Below are 25,030 nucleotides of genomic sequence, written 5' to 3' on the forward strand. Positions count from 1 at the left end.
AGCCGGGTGAGCTTTGCTGCTGGTTCTTGAATAATACTCTACAATGCTCATAGAGCCCTGCACTATCCACTGACGTGCTAGGGCAAAGGGAGGGAGGGGGCAGCTGAGATGGGAATCAGGAAGCTATGAATACGGGGCAGGCAGAGGTGGCTGCATTTCAGTGGCAGCAGAATTGCTCTGCATAGTGCTGATTCTAGTCTTCCGTGATGAGCCTGATTTTGACCTCCATCTCAGCCAACACTAAACCAATCCCTCTGAAATCTCTCACGCACGATCAGATGCCAGGGTAGAATTTTTCAGGGAACTTTGCTGCAGATTCGATTAAGGGTTTGGGTTAGATACAAGGGCTCCAAAAACAGAGATGCCCTCACTTAGATATAGATTGTGGAATTCTTTGAGACCTTCAGGATGAGAGGTGCCATGTAAACGCAAAGCAGTGCGGCTACTCACCTGCTCCTTTCGTAGATGGATCCAATACGACAGACATAATTGTTTTGCTCATCCTCATCCCTTCCGGCTAGAAAGGAATGACAAGAGCATAGTAAGCACAGTAGCATTCAGAGACAATGAAGAGCAGTAGGAAAGGATGATCGACTTGCTGATCTTGTGATCAACGTGAATCAGGAGTGACTCCACTGGAAGTCAGCGCTCAAGTGAAACTGAGATCAGGTTCCACCCCAATGAGTCTCGAATCTGACCTCAACTTCAGACAGCGTCCCCTTTTGTTTTGGATCCATTCAATTCATTCCATTGTTGCTCTGTGATCTCCCTGAAGGATTTTTCTACTCCCTCATCTTCAGTGGAGGATCTTTCTCTCACCCAGCATTGCAGTGATCTCCTAGAGCAGGCCAATGGGATGCCCATCACAACCCACCAATGCTGCTCCTTTGCTCAGTTCTCTCTGCCGAGTGATATAAGGTTCTCCCTGGGTGCACTGAGTCTACATTAATTCCAGCACCCACTGATCCAAGAAGCAAGACCCTGGGCCTGAGGAACTGAACCTAGGTCTCTTATACAATGGCTCAGAGGACTGAGTGTAAGATAACCAGGCCAGCCCCAGCCCTGCTGTAGTTGCCACAGGGGAGGGGAGGAAGTGAGACGAGGATGGAGATGCAGGTTGTTAATTTTACAGGTTAAGATACAGCACCGATTCCAGAAGCCAGCCAATCTAGCCTCCAGCCTCTTGCCCTTCAGCAGACATCACGCTCCTGTCACCTGATACCTACCACAACCTTCAGTTTCTTCTTCACGCCATCAGACGCAAGACTTCCCCACACCGCTGCCTTGACCTCAATGTCGTGAGATCCCAGCTGCAAGGGGACAATCACTAATGGCACGGCCCAGGAGGACTTGGCGTTGATGTCAACGGTCTGCCGGTATTTAGCCTTGGAAGTGGATGCGCTGCAGAAAACTGGGTTATGCAGCAGCTCCAGCCGGACCTGAGAAGAGAACAGAGATTCATGAGAGGGCAGTCTGCACACCATGAGACTGTAGGGCATTGATCCAAAATGTACCCACTGACTGGAGTTTGCCTTTAATCTTAATAAATAACAGACAGGACTGTACTTACAAAGCACATGACTATATCCTCACCTCCTGTCCTGCCTCAGAGAGGCCCTCAGCCTGTGGTGTTCCTGAGTGGAAGTAATGAGATCCACCTGGTCTGGCTACCGGTGTGAGTCAGCAGAAAGCCCAGAACCTGGTACCTACTCACAGATTTGAGGCCCAACCAGAGAAGAATGGCAGACAGAACGGTATTTTTTTATCTTTCTCTATATCATGCAATCTTGCCAGAAGCTGGGAATAGGCAACAGGGGATGGATCACTTGATGATTACCTGTTCTGTTCATTCCCTCTGAAGCACCTGGCACTGGTCGCTGTCAGAACACAGGATACTGGGCTAGATGGTCTATTGGTCTGACCCAGTATGGCCGTTCTTATGTTCTTAACTGGATGGATTCCATAGCCCTGATCCTGCAAGGTGCTGAGCACCCAACAAGGTCAATGGGAGACAAGGGTGTCCAGCCCCAAAGGGATCAGACCCTAGAAGAACAAGCCTTCCACCATTTTGTTTTGGTTTCGCTGTCTGTCAAAGCATTGACACCTCAGGTCCATTGCAGAGCCCGATGAGGCGGTGAGCTTACCTTAATTGTTTGGTCCCCATAGTTGTAGAGAATAGCCCGGATTTCCACCTGCTCATTCCTCACTACAGAGTAGGGCAGCCGGAGGTCGATGAAAAAATCTTTCATTACTTTTATCTCATAGGGGTCAGCCACACAGATCCCTGCAATAGGGAAAGACCCAGGGTCAGAGACGGGGGGGCTTATACTTTAGTCCTAAAATGTGTCTACTGTCTCCTCGATTGTTCCATTTAACTGTGACATTTCCAAGGCCCATTGTGGCCTGGGGTCTTTTCCCCATTGGCTTTTCTGCCTGTTCTCTGGAGAGCTTGTGGTGTTCCTCACCTTTGGTCTCTGAAAGGCTCACAGCCAGGACTTCCCAGGTGGTGATGGAATCCTTCAGGGAAATAGACATCGTCTTGGAAGAAATTCTATATGGAAAGAGAAAGACAGAGTCTTTTACAGAAGGAAGGAGCTAGGACTCATGGACATTCCCCAGCTAAGGGTGTAGATCCTCCTAGCTTAGGACTGAGCTCCATGATAAAGCCTTCTTCACCCACCCACTGAAATACAGAGTCGTCTCTGGAGAGGAACTCAGCGGTCCAAGTTTTGCACCAGCCACAGGACATGACCTGTTTTAAAGGTCTCAAGGGTAGGGATATTAATTCTAGTGTCCAGGTCTAATTCCAAGGAGGGGAATTATATTCCATTCCAGTGGAGAGGGGCCTGGCCCAGTGCCTCATTTACAATGGTTCAGCCATCCTGTCAAGGCTGATTCCCCACTCTGGCACTTCGAGTGCAGAAGGTGGGTGCCAGCAAGGATTCTAGAAATTAATACTGGCCACTCCAGGCTTGTATTAAACTTCCAAGGTTGCAGCTTTTATCTGACTTTGGATGGGTAGATGCTGCCACCACCCAAGTGCAAAAACCCCTTTGAGAACCCAGGAAGGTGCACTTGGGAATTCCTTCCTATGGGGTACCCTCAAGCCCTTTCACCCCGCCCCCTTTAGGGGAGAGCTGAGAAAGAAAACAAAGGAAATCAGCTTTTGCCACCAGCTAATTAAACAACACGTGCACAAAGCGCTTAAGACACAAAACTCCAATCATTAAAAAAGGAAAACTTTATTAAAAAAAAGAAAAAAATACATCTAAAACTCAGGCTATTGCTAGATTTAAAAAGAGCAAATACAAAAATTAAGAAGCAAGAATAGCTTTCCTGAGGTCCAGTTTAAAGGTTACAAACAAAACAAAAGCACCTGGGGTTAGCACAGAGGAGTCCACAAGCCATAAAGAAATAAAAGAGATAAACCTATTCGCGTCTTCCTAGACATTTCCTGATCTACTTACATATCTGGGGTTCTGTGGTGGGGCAATTACCCCACACCCAGAGAGACTGGGCTGCGGCAGGCTTAAGCGCCTGCGTAGACGCGCGGCCAATCAGGAGAGGGCTTACTGGGAGCCAATAAGAAGGCAGATTGGAGCCAGCCAATCAGAGCCCGGCTTAGCCATATAAAAGGCTGCCCAGAGCAGGAGCAGTCAGTCTGTCCCAGGCCTTCAGAGGGGAAGGTCTGTCTCCAGAGCTGGGAGGCCAGCAGCTCGGACAGCGCAGTGCAGGCCAGCCTGAGAGTGGGAGAAGGCCCTACTCCATAGCCTGCTAGGCGGCAGGCCTGGGAGGAGGAGGCCTAGCGTAGCGAAGGGCTGTTGGGGAAGTGGTCCAGAGGGATAGTCAGAGGAGTAAGGAGAAGGAAGACAGTGAGACTGTCACTCGAGGGCCTCTGGACCGGGACTCAGTGTAGTGGGCGGGCCTGAGTCCCCCCCCCCCTTTTTCCCCTTTGTTTGCTGTGCTACCCCGCGCACAGTCACAGACCGCAGGGAGCGGCCGGTCAGAATCACACCAGGTCCTGGACTGTGAGGATCGGACTTGAGGGTGTGGGACTGTTGTTTAACACCCCCCCCCCCGGAAGGGGGTGTGAGTGGACAAAGGGGCACTGTCGGAGGACAGTGCTCCGAAAGAGGACTCCGTACCTGGAGGGCGACGCAAGTCCACGCCCCCAACGCAGGTGGAACGACAGGCTAGACGCCACCCGAAGGGGCACCCTACTGGTGCGAGCCAATTCCCCAAGACGACCAGGAGGAGGCGTCACAGCGGTGAGCTACTACCCTGTCACACGTGGTGGAGAATGCGGGTATAGCGGTCCGCCCCTGATACGAGGGGCCAGCGCCAAGACTGCGGACTATTGCCCAGAGCAATGCCGTGCGCTGACAGACGGTCGACCCGGATTGTGGGTGCAGACCAGGACCCACCAAAGGGGTCCAGAGTGTGGGGGTTGAATCGGGAATAACCCGCTGAACCCCAACATGGAAGCTGAGAAGCTATTAAAATGGCTGCTAGAGAAGCAGCAGGAGCAGTCGGCCCAGCAGCACCAGCAGCAGGTGCAAACGCTGCAGCAAATGACCACTCAGCAGCAGCTGCTGATGACTCAGCACCAAGAGAATCAGCAGCAGCTCCTCCAAGAGTTGGCCACCCAGCAGCGGGTGCAACAGGAACATTTGGTGCAACAGATGGCCGCACTATTACGGCCGGCAGGAGGCACCCCTGCCACCCCCATGGGAACCGGACTGGGGGATACCCCAGGGGCACTACCGATACGTCTCACCAAGATGGGGCCCGAGGATGACCCAGAGGCCTATCTGGTGACATTTGAACGGGTGGCGACTGCTGCCCGGTGGCCCTCAGAACATTGGGCCACGTTACTAGCCCCTTATTTGACGGGGCAGGCTCAGGCCGCATATCGGAGCCTCGACCCCCGGGAAGCGCTCGAGTACGCCCGAGTCAAGGCGGCCATCCTAGACCACACCGGCATTAGCCCAGAGACCTACCGACAACGTCTCCGTAAGGAACAATATCCTTCGGGGGCCCGACCCCGCGCCGTAGCCCAAAGCATCCGGGACCACTGCTGGAGGTGGTTGAACCCAGAGGGCCTGACGGGACCCCAGGTGGCGGAGCTCGTGGCCTTAGAGCAGTTCACCCAGATCCTACCCCCGGGAGGGAGGGCCTGGGTGCGACGGCACCGACCGGCCACCCTCTCCGCAGCAGTGGCCTTAATGGAGGACTACTTATCGGCCAAGGGGGCAGAGGCGCCACCCCGAGCAGCCGAGAGCCTTGGTCGCAAGGGCGGCGCAGAGAAGGGGAACTCCCGTGGGGCGGGAGCCTCTGGACCACTGGCAGGCAACAGCCATCGGCACCAGATACCCCCCAACCCTGAACCCCGACCCAAGTTATTACCGATGGCGACTCGGAGGGAGCGACAGCCCCCGGAGCGAACAGGCCCCCCCGGAGGAGGCCCAAGCCCGGCTGAAACCCGAGAGAGGTGCTGGGGCTGCGGTCAAGAGGGACATTTCCGGCGAGATTGCCCTTTTATGGACTGCAGCTATGGGCAGGCCTGGATGGCCGGACAACGGGCACGGAAGAACGGGGTAAGAAAGTTGATAGCCCCGGTCCAGGTTGAAGGGAACCCCACCAATGCCCTCGTAGATTCGGGGTGTAGTCAGACCCTCATACGAGAGGGGCTGGTCCCGAATCTCACTCTTTCGGGGCCCCCGATCTACCTGCAGTGTGTGCATGGAGACATCCGCCAGTATCCCACAGCCTGGGTCAAGATGGGAGTAGGCTGCCGAGAGGAGGGTCTCCGGGTAGGAGTGGCCCCTAGGCTGGCCTACCCGGTGGTGTTGGGACGAGATTGGCCCGGCTTCGGAGAGGTCCTCCTGAGATACCAGCCACCCAAGCCCCGACCAGACAGGACTATAGCACCGGGGACAGGGCTGCTTGGGAGCAGGCTAAGGGATGACCCCGGCGAGGGGCCCTCCTCGACGGCGGAGACCCCTGCGAATTGTCCAGGAGACAGACCCCGTTTGGTGGAGGACGCCCAGGCAGAGTTAGAGCGTGACGGGGACTTCTTACGGGAGCAACGGGAAGACCCAACCCTAAGCCGAGCCTGGGAACAAGCTACCAACCCTGCCATTGAGGGGGACGGGACGCAACGGATTCCGCAGGGCCCCCGCTTTGAGGTATGGCAGGATCGCCTGTACCGAATAGCGCAGGAACCCCAGACCCGGGAGACGTTCCGTCAGCTGTTGGTCCCCCGGAGACTGCGAGCCGGCCTCCTCCACTTAGCCCACGCGAACCCTTGGGCTGGACACCTGGGACGCGAGAAGACCCTACAGAGGGTGGCCTGCCGGTTTTTCTGGCCAGGCATCCACCGGGAAGTGGCAGACTTTTGCGCCTCGTGCCCAGAATGCCAGCGAGCCGGACCGAAAGGGGTAGCTCCTGCACCCCTGGTACCCATGCCAGTCGTGGGGGTACCCTTTGAACGGATCGAGATGGACCTCGTCGGCCCCCTTGAGCGAAGCAAGATAGGGAACCGCTTTATACTAGTAGTCGGGGACTACGCCACATGCTATCCCGAAGCCGTTCCCCTAAAGACAGCGACGGCACCGACCATTGCGGGTGAACTGGTAAAGATTTTCGCCCGGGTTGGGATACCCGGTGAAATATTGACGGACCAGGGCACCAATGTGTCCTCCAAGTTAATAGCCGAGCTATGTCGCCTTCTCCATATCCGGACCCTCCGGACATCGGTGTACCACCCGCAGACCGATGGCTTGGTAGAGCGGTTCAATGGTACGCTAAAAGCCATGTTGCGGAAGTTTGTGGAGGAGGACCCCTCACATTGGGACACCTTGTTGCCGGCCCTGCTGTTTGCAATAAGAGAGGTACCACAGGCCTCGACGGGGTTCTCGCCCTTCGAGCTCCTATACGGCAGGCAGCCCAGAGGAATACTGGACCTCCTGAAAGAGGAATGGGAAGCACAGGAAACACGGGTCCTTGGGACCACACAATATGTGTTACAACTCCGGGAGCGACTCCAAACGTTAGGGGCCTTCGCCCGTGAAAACCTGGAACGGGCCCAGGCAGGTCAGGAGCGCCTCTATAATCGAGGGGCTAGAGGGAGGAAGTTCGCCCCAGGCGATAGGGTGCTGCTTTTGCTGCCCTCTTCCGAGTCGAAGCTCCTGGCCAAATGGCAGGGTCTATACGAAGTGATCCGACGAGTGGGACCAGTCGATTACGAGGTCAGACTACCTGGTCGACGCAAAGAGACCCGTATTTACCATATTAATCTCCTAAAGGCCTGGAAGACCCGGGAAGCCATGTTCATCGGCCCGTCCACCCCAGAGTCGGAACTTGGACCCCTAGCAGGAGATCTTCCCGACCCCGGACCAGCTGTGGTGGGGTCAGGCCTCGACCCCAGACAGAGAGGACAACTGCAACAGATGGTGGAGAAGTTTTCAGATGTGTTATCGGCCCGCCCGGGCCGGACGACCCTAATGAGTCATCATATTGCCACAGACCCCGGGAAGAGAGTGACGGACAACCATCGACCGTTACCCAAGAAAATGTGGGACACCGTCCGGCGGGAGGTGGAGACGATGTTGGAGATGGGAGTGGTAGAAGAATCGACGAGCGAGTGGCGAAGCCCTATCGTCTTAGTACCGAAACCAGATGGGGCGACCCGGTTTTGCATCGACTTCAGAAAGGTCAACGCTATCTCTCGTTTTGATGCCTATCCAATGCTGAGAGTGGATGAACTGTTAGAGCGCCTCGGAGGAGCCAAGTACCTGTCAACTTTAGATTTGACTAAAGGATATTGGCAGATCCCACTGACGCCAAACTCCCGAGCGAAGACGGCCTTCCCTACGCCTTTCGGCCTCTTCCAGTTCGTAACCATGCCGTTCGGCTTGCACAGAGCAGCAGCCACGTTTCAGCGCCTGATGAACAAGGTCCTCCAGCCCCACGACCAATACGCGGCGGCGTACATAGATGATATCGTGGTTTATAGCCTTGACTGGGAGAGCCATTTACACCACCTGGCAGCAGTGCTACAAGCCCTCAGAGCGGCCGGCCTAACAGCTAACCCGGCGAAATGTCACTTTGGCCAAGAAGAAGTGACCTACCTGGGATACACGGTAGGAGGGGGGAAACTAACACCCCTGATTAGCAAGGTACAAGCCCTCAGAGATGTACCCACCCCCACGACGAAGAAACAAGTGCGTCAGTTTTTGGGATTAGCTGGGTACTATCGTCGTTTTGTACCAGACTTCGCATCTATAGCTGCCCCCTTGTCAGACCTAACGAAGAACTCCCAACCTCGACAGGTACAGTGGACTACGCAATGCGAGCGAGCCTTTAACACACTCAAGGAACGGCTCACTCAAGAACCAGTACTACGACATCCCGACTTCACGAAAGAGTTTATACTACAAACAGACGCTTCGGAAGTCGGCCTAGGCGCAGTACTCTCCCAGGAAGTAGACGGGGAGGAACACCCGGTACTGTATTTAAGTCGGAAGCTGTTCCCCCGAGAAAGACACTTCTCAACGATAGAGAAAGAGGCCCTGGCGGTGCGGTGGGCTATCGACGCCCTCCGTTACTATCTGCTAGGGAATAGTTTTAAGTTAATCACAGATCACGCCCCTTTGCGATGGATCCACAGCATGAAGGACACGAACGCTAGAATTATGCGGTGGTACCTCGCCCTCCAGCCTTACGACTTCCAGGTGCTCCACCGACCGGGTAAGGCTCATACTAACGCCGATTTCTTCTCCAGGCTAGGGGAGGAGGGCGAAGAATCGGATCAAGGAGGGGGATCCTTAGCGCAGGGGGTGGTCTGCGAGGGGGCAGTCAAGCTCCCCTCCAACTGCCGAGGCCCTAAACAGTTAGCCCTGACGGCAGAGGATCCGTCACGCTTGTACGGGGTGTGTCCCAAATGCACAGAGAGTGCGAGAGGAGGGAGCATACCCCAGCCTAGACAGACGGCCGTGGGAGGAGAACCCTTGCGGGAAGCCCCGGTGGAGGACCAGCCCACACTCCTGGAACCGCCGAGGACTGCGATTTCTCCAGGTCGAGAGGGAGCCTCACTGTGGGAGGGACCAGCCGAGGCGGGGGACCACGAGACCCGTGGAGAATCAGGAGACCCGTGGGACACTCTGGCAGCGGAACCGATAGGAGGCAGCTTAAGGGAAGAGACGGACTGGTACGTCGGACCCGGTAAGCCTCAGCGTGTTTCGGTGGGACCCCCCCCGCTGAGACGGTGGATAAGCCGGGTTGCCCGTTGGCAAAGACTAATTTCCGGGACTTTGGGGCCAGTAGGCCATAGGGCCCAGTGACAAGGGCTACGTTCCTAGACTTTGAGCCGGTAAGCCTAGCCACTGCGGGACAAAGGTCGCTTTCCGAGCTCTAGGCTATTAGGCCGGTTAGGATACCCCCCCCCCCGGGAGGGTTCTTAAGGGGGAGGGTGTGTGGTGGGGCGATTACCCCACACCCAGAGAGACTGGGCTGCGGCAGGCTTAAACGCCTGCGTAGACACGCGGCCAATCAGGAGAGGGCTTACTGGGAGCCAATAAGAAGGCGGATTGGAGCCAGCCAATCAGAGCCCGGCTTAGCCATATAAAAGGCTGCCCAGAGCAGGAGTAGTCAGTCTGTCCCAGGCCTTCAGAGGGGAAGGTCTGTCTCCAGAGCTGGGAGGCTAGCACCTCGGACAGCGCAGTGCAGGCCAGCCTGAGAGTGGGAGAAGGCCCTACTCCATAGCCTGCTAGGCGGCAGGCCTGGGAGGAGGAGGCCTAGCGTAGCGAAGGGCTGTTGGGGAAGTGGTCCAGAGGGATAGTCAGAGGAGTAAGGAGAAGGAAGACAGTGAGACTGTCACTCGAGGGCCTCTGGACCGGGACTCAGAGTAGTGGGCGGGCCTGAGTTCCCCCCCCCTTTTTTTCCCCTTTGTTTGCTGTGCTACCCCGCGCACAGTCACAGACCGCAGGGAGCGGCCGGTCAGAATCACACCAGGTCCTGGACTGTGAGGATCGGACTTGAGGGTGTGGGACTGTTGTTTAACACACCCCCCCCCCGGAAGGGGGTGTGAGTGGACAAAGGGGCACTGTCGGAGGACAGTGCTCCGAAAGAGGACTCCGTACCTGGAGGGCGACGCAAGTCCGCGCCCCCAACGCAGGTGAAACGACAGGCTAGACGCCACCCGAAGGGGCGCCCTACTGGTGCGAGCCAATTCCCCAAGACGACCAGGAGGAGGCGTCACAGCGGTGAGCTACTACCCTGTCACAGGTTCCAAATGAGTGGTTTCTAGGTATGATTTGATGATTTTTCATACCTGGCTCAAACTCTTAGAGCATAATTCCAGCCCTGTCTCTGCGCTCTGGGAGAACAACACAGACTGACAAAGGGGAATTTTTTTCCCAATTTTAAAAAGTTTTAGCCTTCCCATTGGCTCTTTTGGTCAGGTGCCCACTCCCTTCCTTTTATCTATGGACTTTTTAACCCTTTACAGGTAAAGCAAGTAGAGAACAGCTACTAAGAGGGAGTTTATAGCTAACTGGCTGGCTGGGTGTCCATAAAAGGGAGCTACCCCCCTTCATTTATCACACATCCAATTAGAAAGCACCATCAATATCACATGACTCAACAACCCAATAACACACCCTGAACAACAAACACAAATGAGGAATGGTTCCCGAACAGGATAAAAGGCCAACGCTAAACAGCCAGACACCTACATCCTATTCTAGCACCTAAATCAGCAGCCTGGTTTTTCATTAGGGCTGAAGCCAGGGGATACCGCTGGCTGCTCAGCACCTCTGGAAGTTGGGTCAGTTCTTTTAGGTACCTAAATATGGGCTCAAAACTGGAGTAACTGAATGAAATTCTCTGGTCTCTGTTACACAGGAGGTGAGACTAGATGATCTAACAGCCCATTCTGGCTTTAAAAAGTAGGCGTGACCAGCTGCTGAATGCTGGCCCTAATTCATGACAAATACTCCAGCCGGCTCCACGGGGGATCTTGCTGTGGAGAGACACTGACTTCAGTGGGAGCTACATCGTACCACGTCTGAATGTGGCCCTTTGATGAGTGGGAGCGACACGGCCACAGGCTCTTACCCCAGTTCATTTGGTTCCTCAGTCAGCTGCTCCACTTGCCACAGCCAACTCTCTGGAAACTCGCTCCTTGAGGTGATATCTTCGTCGGACATGAAATCTTCATCCAAGTCACCTGGGAAGTCAAATTACAGACCGTCTGGCTCTGCTGTGACATTGACTGGGATGGGGGCAAACCTGAAAGGATTTGGGGGTTGGCCTGCTCTACTGACCTGAAAGCATCCGTGATTTCATCGACATTGCCAGGTTTTGATGCTGCCATCCCAGAAGAGCATGAATTGGAGTGTGGTTGAATGGCTGGAGGGGAAGCCACAGGCTTCTTCTCCTCTCCATGCCTGCCTTGCTGTTCCCCCATGAGCTAGCCTTTTCCGGGCTCCTATAACACTGGTATAAGCCATTGGCTCAGTGCTACATGTGCGCCCTCTAGTGGATATTCTGCAAAGGGTAAGAGCCTACTACTATTCCTAGCTAGGGGAGTTACCCCTTTAGCTCAAGTGGTAGAGGACTGTGCTTTAAAACAAAGGATAAACCTCAGCGGTGCCCTGTGAAGAGGTTATTACCCTGACTCATCTGGGTCCCCATATCAACATGGTGCAACACTAACAGGATTGATGCCACTGCATTCATGCCCATCTCCCCCCGGGGGGATCTGTGAACATGAGCAGGGTTGGTTCATGTGGCGTGGTCTTATTTCTCTAACAATTCCCCCAGTCTTGCTCCTCTGAGAGATATTGAAACCCTGGTACTTGCTTCTTTCAAGTTGTAGGTGGAGCTCCCGTTGCAGCTTGTCCTGTATGGTCTTGATATAATTGCAGCAGTCGAGGAAGGTTTTCTTGCATTCATCCGTATCCAGGATGTACCCAACCCGCTTCTCGCAGCTGTGCCCCATAGGGTTCTCGTGCATCCCGTCTTCACAGCATTTCTTCAGCTTCTGGTCCTGGTAATCTGCCGCTGAAATGTACAAGCCAGAAGGTCATTCCTACCACGCTTCTTCAAATCCTCACTCTCTCTCTCATTAATTTACTACTAGACATGGCCAAAGAAGGAACATAGGAACCGGCACTCTGCTCTGTCTAATCCAGTATCCAGTTACTAGCACTAGTAGCTTCAGAGAAAGGTGTAAGAAACCCCATAGTGGAATGACCTGCCCACAGAGAAGTTTCTTCCTGACCCCAATCAGAGGTTGGCTCATGCCCTGAAGCATGAGGATGTATAGCTTTTCTTAAAAAATCCTATCCTATGGAATGGTGAACATCCTCCTTTTCCATGTAAATGGCTCATCCATTTTGAATCCCGCTAGGCTCTTGGCCTCAATACAATCCTGTGGTGGTGAGTACTATGGGTTAATTATGCATTCTGTATGAAAATAGTTCCTTTTATAAATTCTTAATTAGAAACCATTCAGTGGGTTGAGTGTCTCCTTGTGCTTATATGGGTAATTTAACAATGTACCTGTTGTTATTTGAGTTGTAGTAGCACTTTGGGTCCCTAGTCATGGCCCAGAACCCCACACTGCTGGGGGCTGAACCAACACAGAACAGAGAGACGTTCCGTGCCCCAAAGAGCAATTTACCATTCATTATTTTCTATACGTCTATCGCATCACCTCTATAACCTGAATAGTTCCAATCTCTCCTCATATGGAAGTCTATCCAGACTCCCCCATCTCCAGTTACAGAAAATGAAGCTGGCAGGAGGCTGTAGCAGGGTGAAACTGGTCACACGAGGGAATCACATTCCTGCTTCTCATGCTTGCTTTGACCAAGGACAGCAAACCCCCTGATTAGTACCTACTTTTGTTTGCCTTATACTCAATGAGCTGAACGGAGCGACGTCGGCGTTTTGCTGGCTGGGGACACTCTGGATCTGCAGAAGGAAGTGAGATACAGAAAATAAAACCCACCCACCGAGTGAGGCCCTACACTCAACTTGCTGCCATTTCTCTGTCTGGATGTAACAGGGTAACTTTCGAACACTGCATCCAGTCAGTTCCCAAATTTCCGAGAATGATCTAGGCCTCAATGAGCGGAACCCTGTTGATTTAGGGGGAAATCAGAAAACCAGAAAAGCCATTTTGGCACTTAACATATTGCTCCTTCCTGTCCCAGCTGGGAGCCACATAAGAGCTGTTGGGCAGATGCTCAGCCAGTCAGGGCAACCAGAAAGAGAGGAGAGAGAAGGAGGCTTCATTGCTTCCTCCCTCCTAGTGCACTGCCCCCAAAAGCCTACAGCCTGGGGCAGAGAGAGTCAGAGAGAAGCACCAGCCACCTGCCCGTCCCTTCCAGGCCAGGGGGAAGAAACATACTTTGGAAGTGGGAGAAACCCAGTGGACTAGAAGAGAAAGTCTTTGAATCCCATCCTTGAAACCATCCCATCCTTAAAATTAATCCCTCTTTTAATAGGTGGGGGGCCAGTAGGAATTCAGGACCTTATTCTCATCCCCCACTGTAACCCCCACATTTCCATTCCTAGGCCGTTCCAGTGGGATTTGCCCTGCTAGGCTGATGTCCCTACCCTGGGCTCATGGCGTAGGTCACTGTGCCTTGCTTTGCCGACTCTTTCCTCCCTTCCTCCATCGCTCATGGCAACCGTTCAGCTCTATAGAGTAGTACCTGTTCTCTGGACTGTGGAAATCCCATTACTCGTCTCCAGGGCCAGTCCAGCATCCGCAAATACCCCCAGATTGTTCTTTCCACTGCCAGCTGTACAGCCAATGTCACTCTTCTCCACTGAGTCCCAGATCTGTGTGGTCAAAACACAATGGTTGAGAGATTATTGTTAACAATGGTACCTCCCATTTATACGGTGCCATCCAGCATGATCCCAAAGCATTATACAGGCTCTGAGCCAGATTCTGGTTTCAGGTACAACCGTGCAATCTGCAGTAACTCCACTGACTTCCTTTGACTAGCTCCGTGTTTGCAGCAGTGTAAATGAAAGCAAAATCTGAGCTGTAAATAAAGGCCATTCTGCACCATCAACACAACCGATTTTAGGAGGAGAAAGAAAGAATTATGCAGCCAGTTGAACCCAGACAGAGGAGGATGTTAGGCAGAGAGAAATTAAATACCCAAGTTAGAATTCAGCCAGAACACCCGGGGCCTGACCCTTGTGGAAAGGGTCACAGGACATTTAATGACCAGAACCTCTGTTTGATATGTCAGCTGAGAAATGGCAGTTTCAGTAGCATTGCGTCCCCTGAAACCTTGATAGGGCCCGGGGACCAGCGCTGACTCAGAAGAAAGCCACCCTCTGTTGAGTCACTAACGCTTTTCCCTGCAGCACAGCACCCCCCAGTGTTGCACTGGGACATTGGGTTCAGCACTGACTGGGAGGGGACAGTGCCCCCTGCTGAGCCCCCACTCCACTCAATGCAGCACAGCGCCCCCTAGCGCCGCATTGGGTTCAGCTCTGACCGGGGAGGGAGAGCACCCCCTCCTGAGCACACCCCCACTCCCTGATGTACAGCACCACCATGGGCACTGAGGTGAGAACTGCCTCTGAAGGAAGAGCGCCCCCTATTTCATCACCCACACAGCTCCCTACAGCCCAGCACCATCTGAGTGAACACTGTCCAAAGGGCAGGGTGTCCTTTAGTGTGTGCAGAACAGCTCCCTGCAGTACCCTGGGTTTCACTGGGTGTCTCCCAGCCAAGTACTGACCTGGCCTGGCCCAGCTCAGTTAAAGTACAGTGGAGCTCACACCCCAAGCGGCAGGTCTGCAAACAAATGGCTCACTTCGCTTTTTGCCATCCTGGGGCATAGAGCAAGGGTAAGAGCCGAGCTGCATTTCCCGCTATAAAACATCACAAGTTACAACCAACATCTTTCATGCCCCACCTTAGATTGTGTAATTTTGTGTTTTTTGTTCAGAACGTAGACCCCTTTGTCCACGGCCACAAGGCCGACATAAGCTCTGTGGTCTCCTTCCAGCTTGAGTTTCATTGGAGTTCCCGGCTGATGGATTCCCCTGACTTCATCATTAGCTCCATTCACCACTAGCTGTATGAAAGAGAGTGAAGGGAGAGGTTTTGTTTTGAAGCAGAGGGAGCAGCTAATAACCCTCCTTTGCAAAACATATGAGAAAAGGAGGTAAGACCTTTTGTTCCTTGAGCATCTGAAAGCCTGGTTCTGATCTCAGGGGCAGCTGTGCAAATCTGGAGTAGCTTCACTGACTTCAATGCTGTTACTCCATATTCATGCTGTGTAAACTGAGAGCAGAATCGGACCCAATGTCCATGAAGTCCCTTTGTTCGAGCCATGATGGAAAGGTGACTTTGTCCCTCAGGCAGCCCTGGGAAATCTACAAAGAAGTTTGAACTGTAATGGCTCTGCTCTGTGGGCCTGATTCTGATCTCACACTGGTGTAAATTAGGAGCAATTAACTGGAGTTACAGCACTGTAGCATTGTAGTTTTGTCAGTCAGGTCCCCTATAGGCATCTGGAGTTACATCTCCTGAATTCATGGGCCAAAAATAAGCATCTTACTCCTGTTAGCCCTGAAGAGCCAGCCCAGCTCTGGGAGAGGGAGCTGGAATCAATTCTGACTGCCACATCTGTCATAAATATAAAGGGAAGGGTAACAACCTTTATGTATGCAGTAACATCAAATTCCTCCTGGCCAGAGGTACAGAATCACTTTGCCTGTAAAGGGTTAAGAAGCTCAAATAACCTGGTTGGCACCTGACCAAAAGGCCCAATAAGGAAAGAAGATACTTTCAAATCTGGGGGGGAGGGGAGAGGTTTTTTTGTGCTCTCTTTCTTGTTCCTTCTCTGGACAGAGAGAGAGAGACCAAGCAGGTAACCCATCTCCTGAAAAGATACCTGAAATCTAAAATTACAGAAATTGTAAGTAAAGGCAAGGAAATGCGTTAGATTATCTTTTGTTTTAGCTTGTGAATTTTCCCTGTGCTCAGAGGTAATTTCATTCCTGTTTTGTAACTGGGAAGCAGAGTCAGAGGGGAATCCTCTGTGTTTCAAATCTTTTTATTTACCCTGTAAAGTTACCGTCCATCCTGATTTTGCAGGTGTGATTCTTTTACTTTTTAAATAAATAAAATTCTTCTCTTGAAAACCTGACTGATTTTCAGTGTCCTAAAAACCCAGGGGTTTGGTCTGTGCTCACTTTGTAACCAATTGGTTAGTATATTATTCTCAAGCCTCCCCAGGAAAGGGGGTGAAGGGGCTTGGGGGAATATTTCGGGGAAACGGGGACTCCAAGTGGCCCCTTTTCCTGGATTTTTGTCAAAATCACTTGGTGGTGGCAGCAATACTGTCCAAGGACAAGGAAAGGATTTGTGCTTTGGGGAAGTTTTAACCAAAGCTGGTAGAAATAGGCTTAGGGGGGTCTTTAATGTGGGTCCCCACATCTGTACCTCAGAGTTCAGAGTGGGGAGGGAAACCTGACAACATCAGCAAAATTATGGTGCACATACAAAGCCAGATACTCAGCTGGCACAAGTCAGTATAGCTCCATCCACTTCAATCCACAATCCACAGAGCCTTTTGAGCTAGAAGGAACCACAGCTTGACTCCCGTACCCCAGAGTGGGTTGACAGCATTGGCTTGTGGGGACCGAGGAACATCTTTGTATGTGTAAACCAATCAAATCTAATCCAGAATTTCCTGGGAGACAGTCAATGTGTAGCCCAACGGTGCCATTTTTAGAGTCCATTTTGAGAGTCAGTCGGCACTTTCAGGCTAGGAAAAACTCCCCCATAATGACACCTTTATAGGAATTAACATGTAGAAGGCCAACCTGAATATCAACCTACCGTTCCCATGCAAGTGTCCTGGATGTCCAGCCAGACCGAGTCTGCTACAATCTCCGAATTTCCTACTTGGTAGTAAGCCACGATGCGGAATGAAGGGATGAGGTCTGGAGTGATGGGCAGGGACATGGTCACCAGATTTTGTCCCAACTGCCTGGCCTGTCTCCCTACATCAATGATCTTCCCTTTATTCAGGATCTAACAGGGAAACATGAGACATGGATTGTTAAAGGCCACAAGGGTTCCATGAATCTTCCCATCCACCTGTTTTCTACTAGTAAGAGACGGTCACTTGCAACTTTTCAGATGAGCATTTACATCTGAGCAGAGAGAGGAAAATAAGCTAATATCCATGTGCTGCCGGAATAGATTCTAGAGGCGGTGGTGCTAATATTCATCAAATCTGATTCCCATATCTGAGTATTGTTTATGTTTCACCAAGAGAGACCACCCCTCTTTTCCCCCACCCCACTCACCAAATATACTTCATATTCGCATTATATGGCAACTTTACTATTTGATTTGGCCAGCTCTAAAAATAACAGAGTTGAACTACTACTCTGTGCTGAAAATGTAGCACTGAAGTCTAGTGTTTAGAACAGGGAACTGAGAGCAGGGACTCCTGGGTTCCATCCCCAGCTCTAAGAGGAAATATGCTCTAGTGCAGGGGTCTCCAAACTATGGCCCGTGGGCCGGATCCGGCCAGGGGCTTCAATTTGTCCAGCCCGCATTGAAAAAATAGGAGTTAAGTCTAGTGTTAGAACAGGAAATTGAGACCTTGGGCTCCTGGGTCCATCTGCAGTATGGTTTAGTAGGGAGTGCAGAGAGATGGTTGTTAGGACTCCTGGGTTCTGTCTCCAGACAGTAAAGGGTTACTTGTAGGTGGTGAAACAGTGGTGGGAACAAGCTTGAGAATAAAGTGCACCAGTGGTTACTAAACCCAGGGTCTCAGAGTGACTTTGTGAACCTAGCAGAGGCAGAAGCCAAGGGGGACCTGTCACACATTGCTACACACACAATCAATATACTGCCTGATGGGAAGAATTCTGTGCTACAGGTTCTCCTTACATGCAGTGGGACTATTAAAGGACAGGTGGAAACTCAGATGATGCCTAAGTTCCAGGAGATCCCAGTACCCAGGGACGCAGCACTTACTATGTAGGTGAAATACTGGGTCTCCTTCAGAACAGCTGGACTGTTGCTCTTCAGGTGGAAATTCACAGGTACCTTTTCTCCAGGTTTGAGCTCAGAAGATGTCACCGTCAGATGGAGATAGTTTTGAGACCCTCCTTGGGTCTGATAGGCTTCAGCCACCATGGACTTAGAGGCCTGGTGGTTTGGTGGGAGTTTGGGATGGGCAGTTTTTACCTGCAGGGGAGGTGGAGATAAAATCTTAGTTGAATCTGGGAGTGAGCTTAGGGTCTATAGCCCCTCACGCTGGGTCACACCATCAGCAATAGCAAAGGAAGCTTCCCTGAGACGCCATTGTTGGTGGATTCTGCTGCTAACAGCCATTCTGGGCATGACACCTCAGAGAAACGCCAAATGTCACTTTTAACTGGCCCATGACTTCAGCACAGTCCTGCTGGGACTCCAGATTTCTGGACTGTCAGAGAACATGTCCCTGAACAGAGGAGACTGCCTTGCCCCTTGCAGGAGGGGTGAGATGAATATGAAGAGGGACTCTCTCCTGAAGCGGCCGGACACAGATAGATCCAGTGTTCTCTCGGGCTTTGTAGCTTGAGCCTGGTGTCACCTCACAGGGTCTTCACACTAAGCAGCCATGCGCTGTCTACAGGCTCCTTTGCTGCATGGTGGGTACCTTCAGTGTGGCAAGGGGACTAAACTGGACCTGCTTACACCCATGTCAATGTTTTCTGGGATCGCTTCTGGCCCCACGATGGAGCATTGGTTACATGGTGATGGAAGCATCTCCAAGATCAAATGACATACATGAAACTGACCCCAGGTGCAGTGGAATGCACAGAGTTCAGTTATCCTCCTGCTTAGTGCATGAGAGGGGAGTGAACGCCACCAACAGGGCATTGCCCTCTGGGTGCAAATAGTACTCAGCCCAGACTCAGTGTTTGAAGGTTACTCACCGTGATGGGAACCTGTTGCTTATCCACGGGCATGTTTATTATCAGCTTGGCAGTTCCATCTCCCTGGGTCGACCCAGCCAACGGGAATTCTTCAGCCTGTACTGGGACACGGGGGGCGGGGGAGCCATCGGGGTTTGTGACGTAGACCTGAGGGGCACGATCAAAAAGGGATGCATCAAATAAGGGGTGCAGCGCTCACTGCATCCTAACTTCAAATCAAATGGCATGTATAGCATCTCAGGTCCATAGCCTCAAAGGTATTTAGGTGCCTAACTTCCATGGATTTCAACGGGAATTAGGCATCTAGATAACTTTGAAGAATGGGGCCTTAATGATCCCCTGTATCATACCACAAAATGCACACACATTTTAAAAACTACAAGCATACAAAAATATAAAAACCACAACTTCAACCCTTCTCCTAAATTCAGTTTACACTTTTATACAACCAACAAAACAATATACAAAAATTAAGAATAAATTGATTCATGTAGGCCAGAGAGGAAATTAATTTCCCGCTAATCTTTTCTTGTTTTGTCCCCAGGCAAATAAGGCAACTACTCATCTAACCAAAACAGGATCACTGCCAACAAATATTCTGCTTTTTGAGATAATGAGGCAAAAGGCATCTGAGCCAAGATTGGAGATAGCCATTTATTTCTCAAGTGGCAATTAACACACAGGAAGTGGATGGGAGTTGAGTTGTTTAGAGTAGTCAAGCCAGTGAGTCAAGACTTCCAAATATTTCTTGAATCTATGGATGCTCTTTAAATAAGGGAGCCAGGGAGACGTATTTGTTGCGCTAACATCCGTCGTGTCCAGTCGGTTACAAATATCTTCAGCTCTGAGGTTAATTAAAGTTTTCACACTCTGACTTAGGGGATGTCTAGGCTGCAGTTGTACGCACGCCATGCCGGCTGGCTGTGGCGCTCTGTCCCCCTCTAGTGGCACCTAAATCACTTAGAGATTAATGAGTCTACTACAGCCTTAGCTAAGTGCCATGTGGCTTTTAGCTCATGCAGTAGCGGCTCATGTACTGAGCTCCAGAGATCCCAGGTTCGATCCTGGCCACTGACAGACCCTGGTGGTTGGTGTTACCCAGTCACAGGGCGTGAACGCAGCTCGAGCTGACGTACCCACACTAGCTTTAATCTCACCAGCTTGGGTCCTGGAACGGTGAAGCCAAGGCAGCGTGAGCATCAGGGTGGGCTAGCCCCGTGAGTAATTATTCAGGGTCCAGGGTGGGATTGTATAGCTAGCACTGCCGCAGTTTCACTGTTCCTCGACCCAAACTAGGTGATGGAAGCTAGTTCAGCGATGTCAGCTAGAGCTCCAGTCGCACCACGTGACTGCAGTCTAGACATACCCTTTGAGTGCTGACTAGACCTGGGTCTGAAAACCCTCAAGACTGTAGAGATCAATGGCCTTGCAAAACCCAAGGGGATTTTAAAGTTTTAAATTTGTTATGCTGTTGCTCCAACCATAACCTTACTAGCCAACATAAATTCATTCCTACTCTGAAACCAATACTTACATATTGGGCTTTGGCTGAAATAGAACATTCAGCCACCTCTGTCCTACGTAAATCAACTGGGGGTTAGTTAAGAAAATCAAGCATTCTCTTCAAGAATGTATTTTGCACTACCTCTAATGACCTAAGCATAGGCGCCGACTTTGTGGGTGCTCCGGGGCTGGAGCACCCACAGGGAAAAAAATAGTGGCCCCGCTGATTAGCTCCTCCCCCTCTGTCCCAGCACCTCCCGCCCACCGAGGATCAGTTCAGCAGGAGGTGCTGGGGCGGGGGAGGAGCAGGCAGGCAGAGCGGGGGCGGGAAGAGGGGGGTGGGGCCTTGGGGGAAGGAGTGGAGTGGGGGCGGGGCCTGGGACAGAATGGGGGTCAAGCACCCCCTAGGAAATCAGAAAGTCAGCACCTTGGACCTAAGATCTTTCCAGCCCCAAATTTCCGCATGGTATAAAATTTGAGCACCCACGTTAGCCCTAAGCATTCAGAGAGCCGGTGGAATTAAATTACCCCCGTGCACACAAGAAAAAGACAGCTACTTGCATGGATCTTACAGTTCAGCCCTTTGACTCCTTTTTATGTTTATCCCATTCACCACTGTATGTAAAGCAAGTATCGAGATAAGAAATGGACTTAACCTGCTCATTACTGTGGTCATAGATTATTCGTTTATGCACCTTTGGTCTGCAGCCAAAGATAATTGCTTCAGTTCTCTGCTAATTTAGAGTCTTACGCGCCTGCTGACAGAAAAATACTAAATTCCCTTCACAAACTCTTCAGCCCCGGAGGAGTGTGAGACCCCAAAACCATATTCTCTGCAGAGAAGAGGACTGAGGCTGATTGGTTCCGAATTTTAGGAGCATAATATTTCTCCCGCTGTAATGCAGCCTAACTCGCTGGGAGGAGAATCATTCTGTCAGTGCCACTTTTGAAATTCCCCCACATCCTCCTATCTACAATGGTCCCTCTGCCCCCTAGTTCTGCAAATCCCCCCCTCTTTGGAACTCCTCACCTGTGCCCAATTCCCCTCTACAGTCAGAAAAGCCTGAAGCCCCAGCAACTAACACACAGTCCAGGGAATATCATCCCGTGGTACACGAGTGACCCCAGGGCACATTTTGGGCCAAGCCTGTAGCTAGGTGCCATTCCACACCTTGTATTTGCTGTCAGCTTTCGGGCCAGACTCTGCTCTTGTTAGTCCGGTGCAAATCTACAGTGATTCCATTGCATTTAGTGGAGTCGCACTGGAATTAGGTTGGTGTAACTGAGATCGGAATGTGGCCCTTTGTTTATGTTCTATTCTAAGTTCTTATACCACCCTGATCACCCTAGTACCCATAGTTCTCTCCTCTTTATACACCTCAGGCAACAGTGGGAATGATCCAGAAGAAGAGATATTACCATGAGTTCAAAGGGCATCCCCGGCTTGAAGTACTTGGGTGTTTTTGTGAAGTGGATCTGATAGGGAGACGTCACAATGTTAATTCCGGTTCTCTCCGCTTTCACCATGTCGCTGCCTGCAGAGAGAAGCCATGGGTCAATTAAAACTGAGCTAGGGGGATACAGATTTTGTCCTTAAGGTCCAGGTAAAACACAAGGAATAGGCCATGGTCAGATGTTGATTCAGTGCTGCTGATTCTTACGAGTTTATCATGAGTCTCCTGTTTTAATTCCTTGTCTTCAAGCCCCAGCTGCTAGAATCCCCATATGGCATGAGAATCTCAGCTGTCATTTAAAAGAAGAAATAAGTTTCTAACCCTCCTGGTTGAGGAGAAAAGGTTGAAAACATGTCCCAAGTGTGATCTAATGCCTCAAAAGCCAGGAGGGAAAGAAAAAGCAATCAAAGTTTATTATTAAAAAAAAAAACCTCATAATTTTTTAATATGATCTCTTGATTTTGGCAGCGGGGGGAATGACTTGTGATTTTTGCATGTTTGGGGCTGGCATTACTGCAGGCCGTTGAGCCTGATTCTGTTCTCATGCCAGTATAAATCAGGAATAACTCCCCTGTAGTCAGCGGCACTGTAACAGTGAAAACAGAATCAGCCCCTTTCATGCTAAAACTACTTATTTTAGCTTTTAAAGAAGCAGCAAGAAAGAACAAAAACAAAGTCTCTGGCAGAGAGAGAGCATAGTGTGTGTGTGTGTATCTATATTATAAGATTCCAGGACTGTCACTCTGTCCATGTACCACTCTGAAGCCTAGAATGTCTGTTGCATCTGTGTGAAGTGATGGAAGCAGCTATACAAACAAGAGAAGGGCTCTTTTTAGTTACAATATCAACAGGTTCAGTCATCACCCGGATTTGTTACCAGTCAATTTTTAAGTCCTCAGCCATTCTGCCTTTACCAGGCTGGTGTACAACTCCTGGAAGGCATGTGCCATGCCAAGAGTCCTAGACCATTGTGATATCACACATGACTCAACCAACCAATCACCACCTTGACTCCACTACTAATTTGCATGCAGTAATGTCATTGGTTGTTTGGATTACTTGGTCCAATTGCCACACCCGTGCAACGGCACATGCTTTCAGCTATTAGTTTCATCATTAACAAGTTGCAGCTGCTCAGAACAGAATGGCTGCTCCCTCTGCAGGGAAAGTTTAGAAATCATAGCTATGTCGATCTGGAAGGGACCTCAAGAAGTCATCTAGTCCATCCCACACACTGAGGCAGGAGTAAATATGCCTAGATCATCCCTAAGAGCTGACCCAGAGCTCTTAGAAATGGAAAGGTGCAATGCACAGAAAACAAAGGGCCAACAGTTTCAAGCTACTTTCGCTGGTGTAAATCTGGAGTTATTCCAGGTGTGACACTACACCCCATATTCTTCATAGAAATATTGTTATTATATGATTATAGCATAACTAAGATGTGTTTTATGCAAGATGGATCTTGTGAGATATCATTGGAAAGGTTATGATTTACTGAATATGATTATCCCATTTGTATGCATGTATCATTTTTGTACCTTAAGTTAGCAATATTGACTATACATCTGTACTACAAAAGTGTTTGCACCTGGAGAATGCCCACTAGACAAAATGCAATCAGTCTGGCTGGCTAGCTGGATACAAATCAATAGACTATTAGGGAGAAAAACGGTTACTCACCTTCTTGTAACTGTTGTTCTTTGAGATGTGTTGTTCATGTCCATTCCAATCAGGTGTGTGCGTGCCGCTTGCACGGCAGCCGGAAGATTTTTCCCTTAGCAGCATCCGTCGGGTCGGCCTGGGCGCCCCCTGGAATCGTGCCTTCATGGCGCCCAATATAGGGCCCTGCCGACCCTCCACCCCCTCAGTTCCTTCTTACCGGCTACTGTGACAGAGGGGTAGGAGGGTGGGTATTGCAGTGGACATGAACAACACATCTCAAAGAACAACAGTTACGTGAAAGCGAGTAACCTCTTTTTCTTCTTCAAGTGCTTGTTCATGTCCATTCCAATCAGGTGACTCACAAGCCATAAAAGCAACAGAGGGTCCTGTGGCACCTTTAAGACTAGAAGTATTGGGAGCATAAGCTTTCGTGGGTAAGAACCTCACTTCTTCAGATGCAAGCCATAGTTCAGGAGGTGGGGTCGGAGTCATCCACTGATTGCAGCACAGCTGGTCTGATGGCTGCGTCATCTCTGGGCCTGTTGAGTGATTGCATGGTGCGTGGTGAAGGTGTGTATCGAGGACCATGTTGCTGCCTTGCAGATTTCCTGCGTGGGGACCTGTCCCATGAATGCTGTTGAGGAGGCCTGAGTCCGGGTGGAGCGTGTGGTGATCGGCAGAGCAGGCACCTTCCCCAAGTCATAATACTCCCGAATGCAGCACGTGATCCATGACGAGATACGTTGCGATGATACAGGGAGGCCTTTCATCCTGTCTGCCGCCACTTGGAATAACTGGACGGACTTTCGGAATGGCTTCGTTCTCTCTATATAGAAGGCTAGCGCCCTGTGAACATCCAATGAGAGAAGCCTCTTCTCCCTGCCGCTGGAATGCAGCTTAGGATAGAACACTGGGAGGAAGATGTCCTGGTTGATGTGAAACTGGGAGACAACTGGAACAGGTGGGAACGCGTATAGGAGACGGCCTCCCCATGGAAGTAGGAATGTATCCACAATAGAGCCTGGGCTGTGACTCAGGAAGGAGCAGAGTAGCTGGCACTTCCTGTTGCATCATGTGGTGAACAGGTCTATTTGGGGAAAGCCCCAGTGTTGGAAGATTGAGCTCACTACGTCCGGCTGGAGGGACCCCTCGTGGCCGTCTCTTATCCATTTTGTTGGAGAAGATGGCTGAGCCCTCGAAGGGGAGGTCCTGGATCATTTACTGGACCTCATGGGGCAGACCAGAGACCTGCAACCAGGAACCCCTTCTCATTACAACCCCTGTGGCCATTGTACGTGAGGCCACATCTGCTGTCTCCAATGCCACCTGTAAGGAAGCTTAGGAGACCAGCTTTCCCTCCTCCACCAGTGCCGAGAACTCAGTACGAGAGTCCTGCGGCAGGAGCTCCGCAAACCTGGCCATCG

At 51.1% G+C, this 25,030-nt stretch overlaps 2 protein-coding genes across 3 annotated transcripts in view; one reads left to right on the forward strand and one right to left on the reverse strand.

The window, feature by feature from the left end:
• LOC101950459 (complement C3-like) overlaps positions 1–25,030 on the forward strand; it is a 214,266-nt gene that overhangs the window by 138,952 nt on the left and 50,284 nt on the right. The window lies entirely within an intron of this gene.
• Positions 1–25,030, reverse strand: part of LOC101953192 (complement C3) — a 219,455-nt gene that overhangs the window by 43,330 nt on the left and 151,095 nt on the right. For both annotated transcript variants that reach the window (XM_065576277.1, XM_065576276.1), the window contains 13 exons: positions 21,910–22,025; positions 18,988–19,134; positions 18,041–18,253; positions 16,889–17,083; positions 14,955–15,116; positions 13,728–13,857; positions 12,910–12,981; positions 11,866–12,066; positions 11,119–11,230; positions 2,466–2,551; positions 2,145–2,284; positions 1,227–1,439; positions 451–517 (listed from right to left, as the gene is read on the reverse strand). In XM_065576277.1, coding sequence (XP_065432349.1) covers positions 451–517; positions 1,227–1,439; positions 2,145–2,284; positions 2,466–2,551; positions 11,119–11,230; positions 11,866–12,066; positions 12,910–12,981; positions 13,728–13,857; positions 14,955–15,116; positions 16,889–17,083; positions 18,041–18,253; positions 18,988–19,134; positions 21,910–22,025 — 1,854 coding nt within the window. The remainder of the gene's footprint in view (positions 1–450; positions 518–1,226; positions 1,440–2,144; positions 2,285–2,465; positions 2,552–11,118; positions 11,231–11,865; positions 12,067–12,909; positions 12,982–13,727; positions 13,858–14,954; positions 15,117–16,888; positions 17,084–18,040; positions 18,254–18,987; positions 19,135–21,909; positions 22,026–25,030) is intronic.

The sequence above is a fragment of the Chrysemys picta genome, chromosome 22 (genome assembly GCF_011386835.1).
Source record: "Chrysemys picta bellii isolate R12L10 chromosome 22, ASM1138683v2, whole genome shotgun sequence".
Lineage (NCBI taxonomy): Eukaryota > Metazoa > Chordata > Testudines > Emydidae > Chrysemys > Chrysemys picta.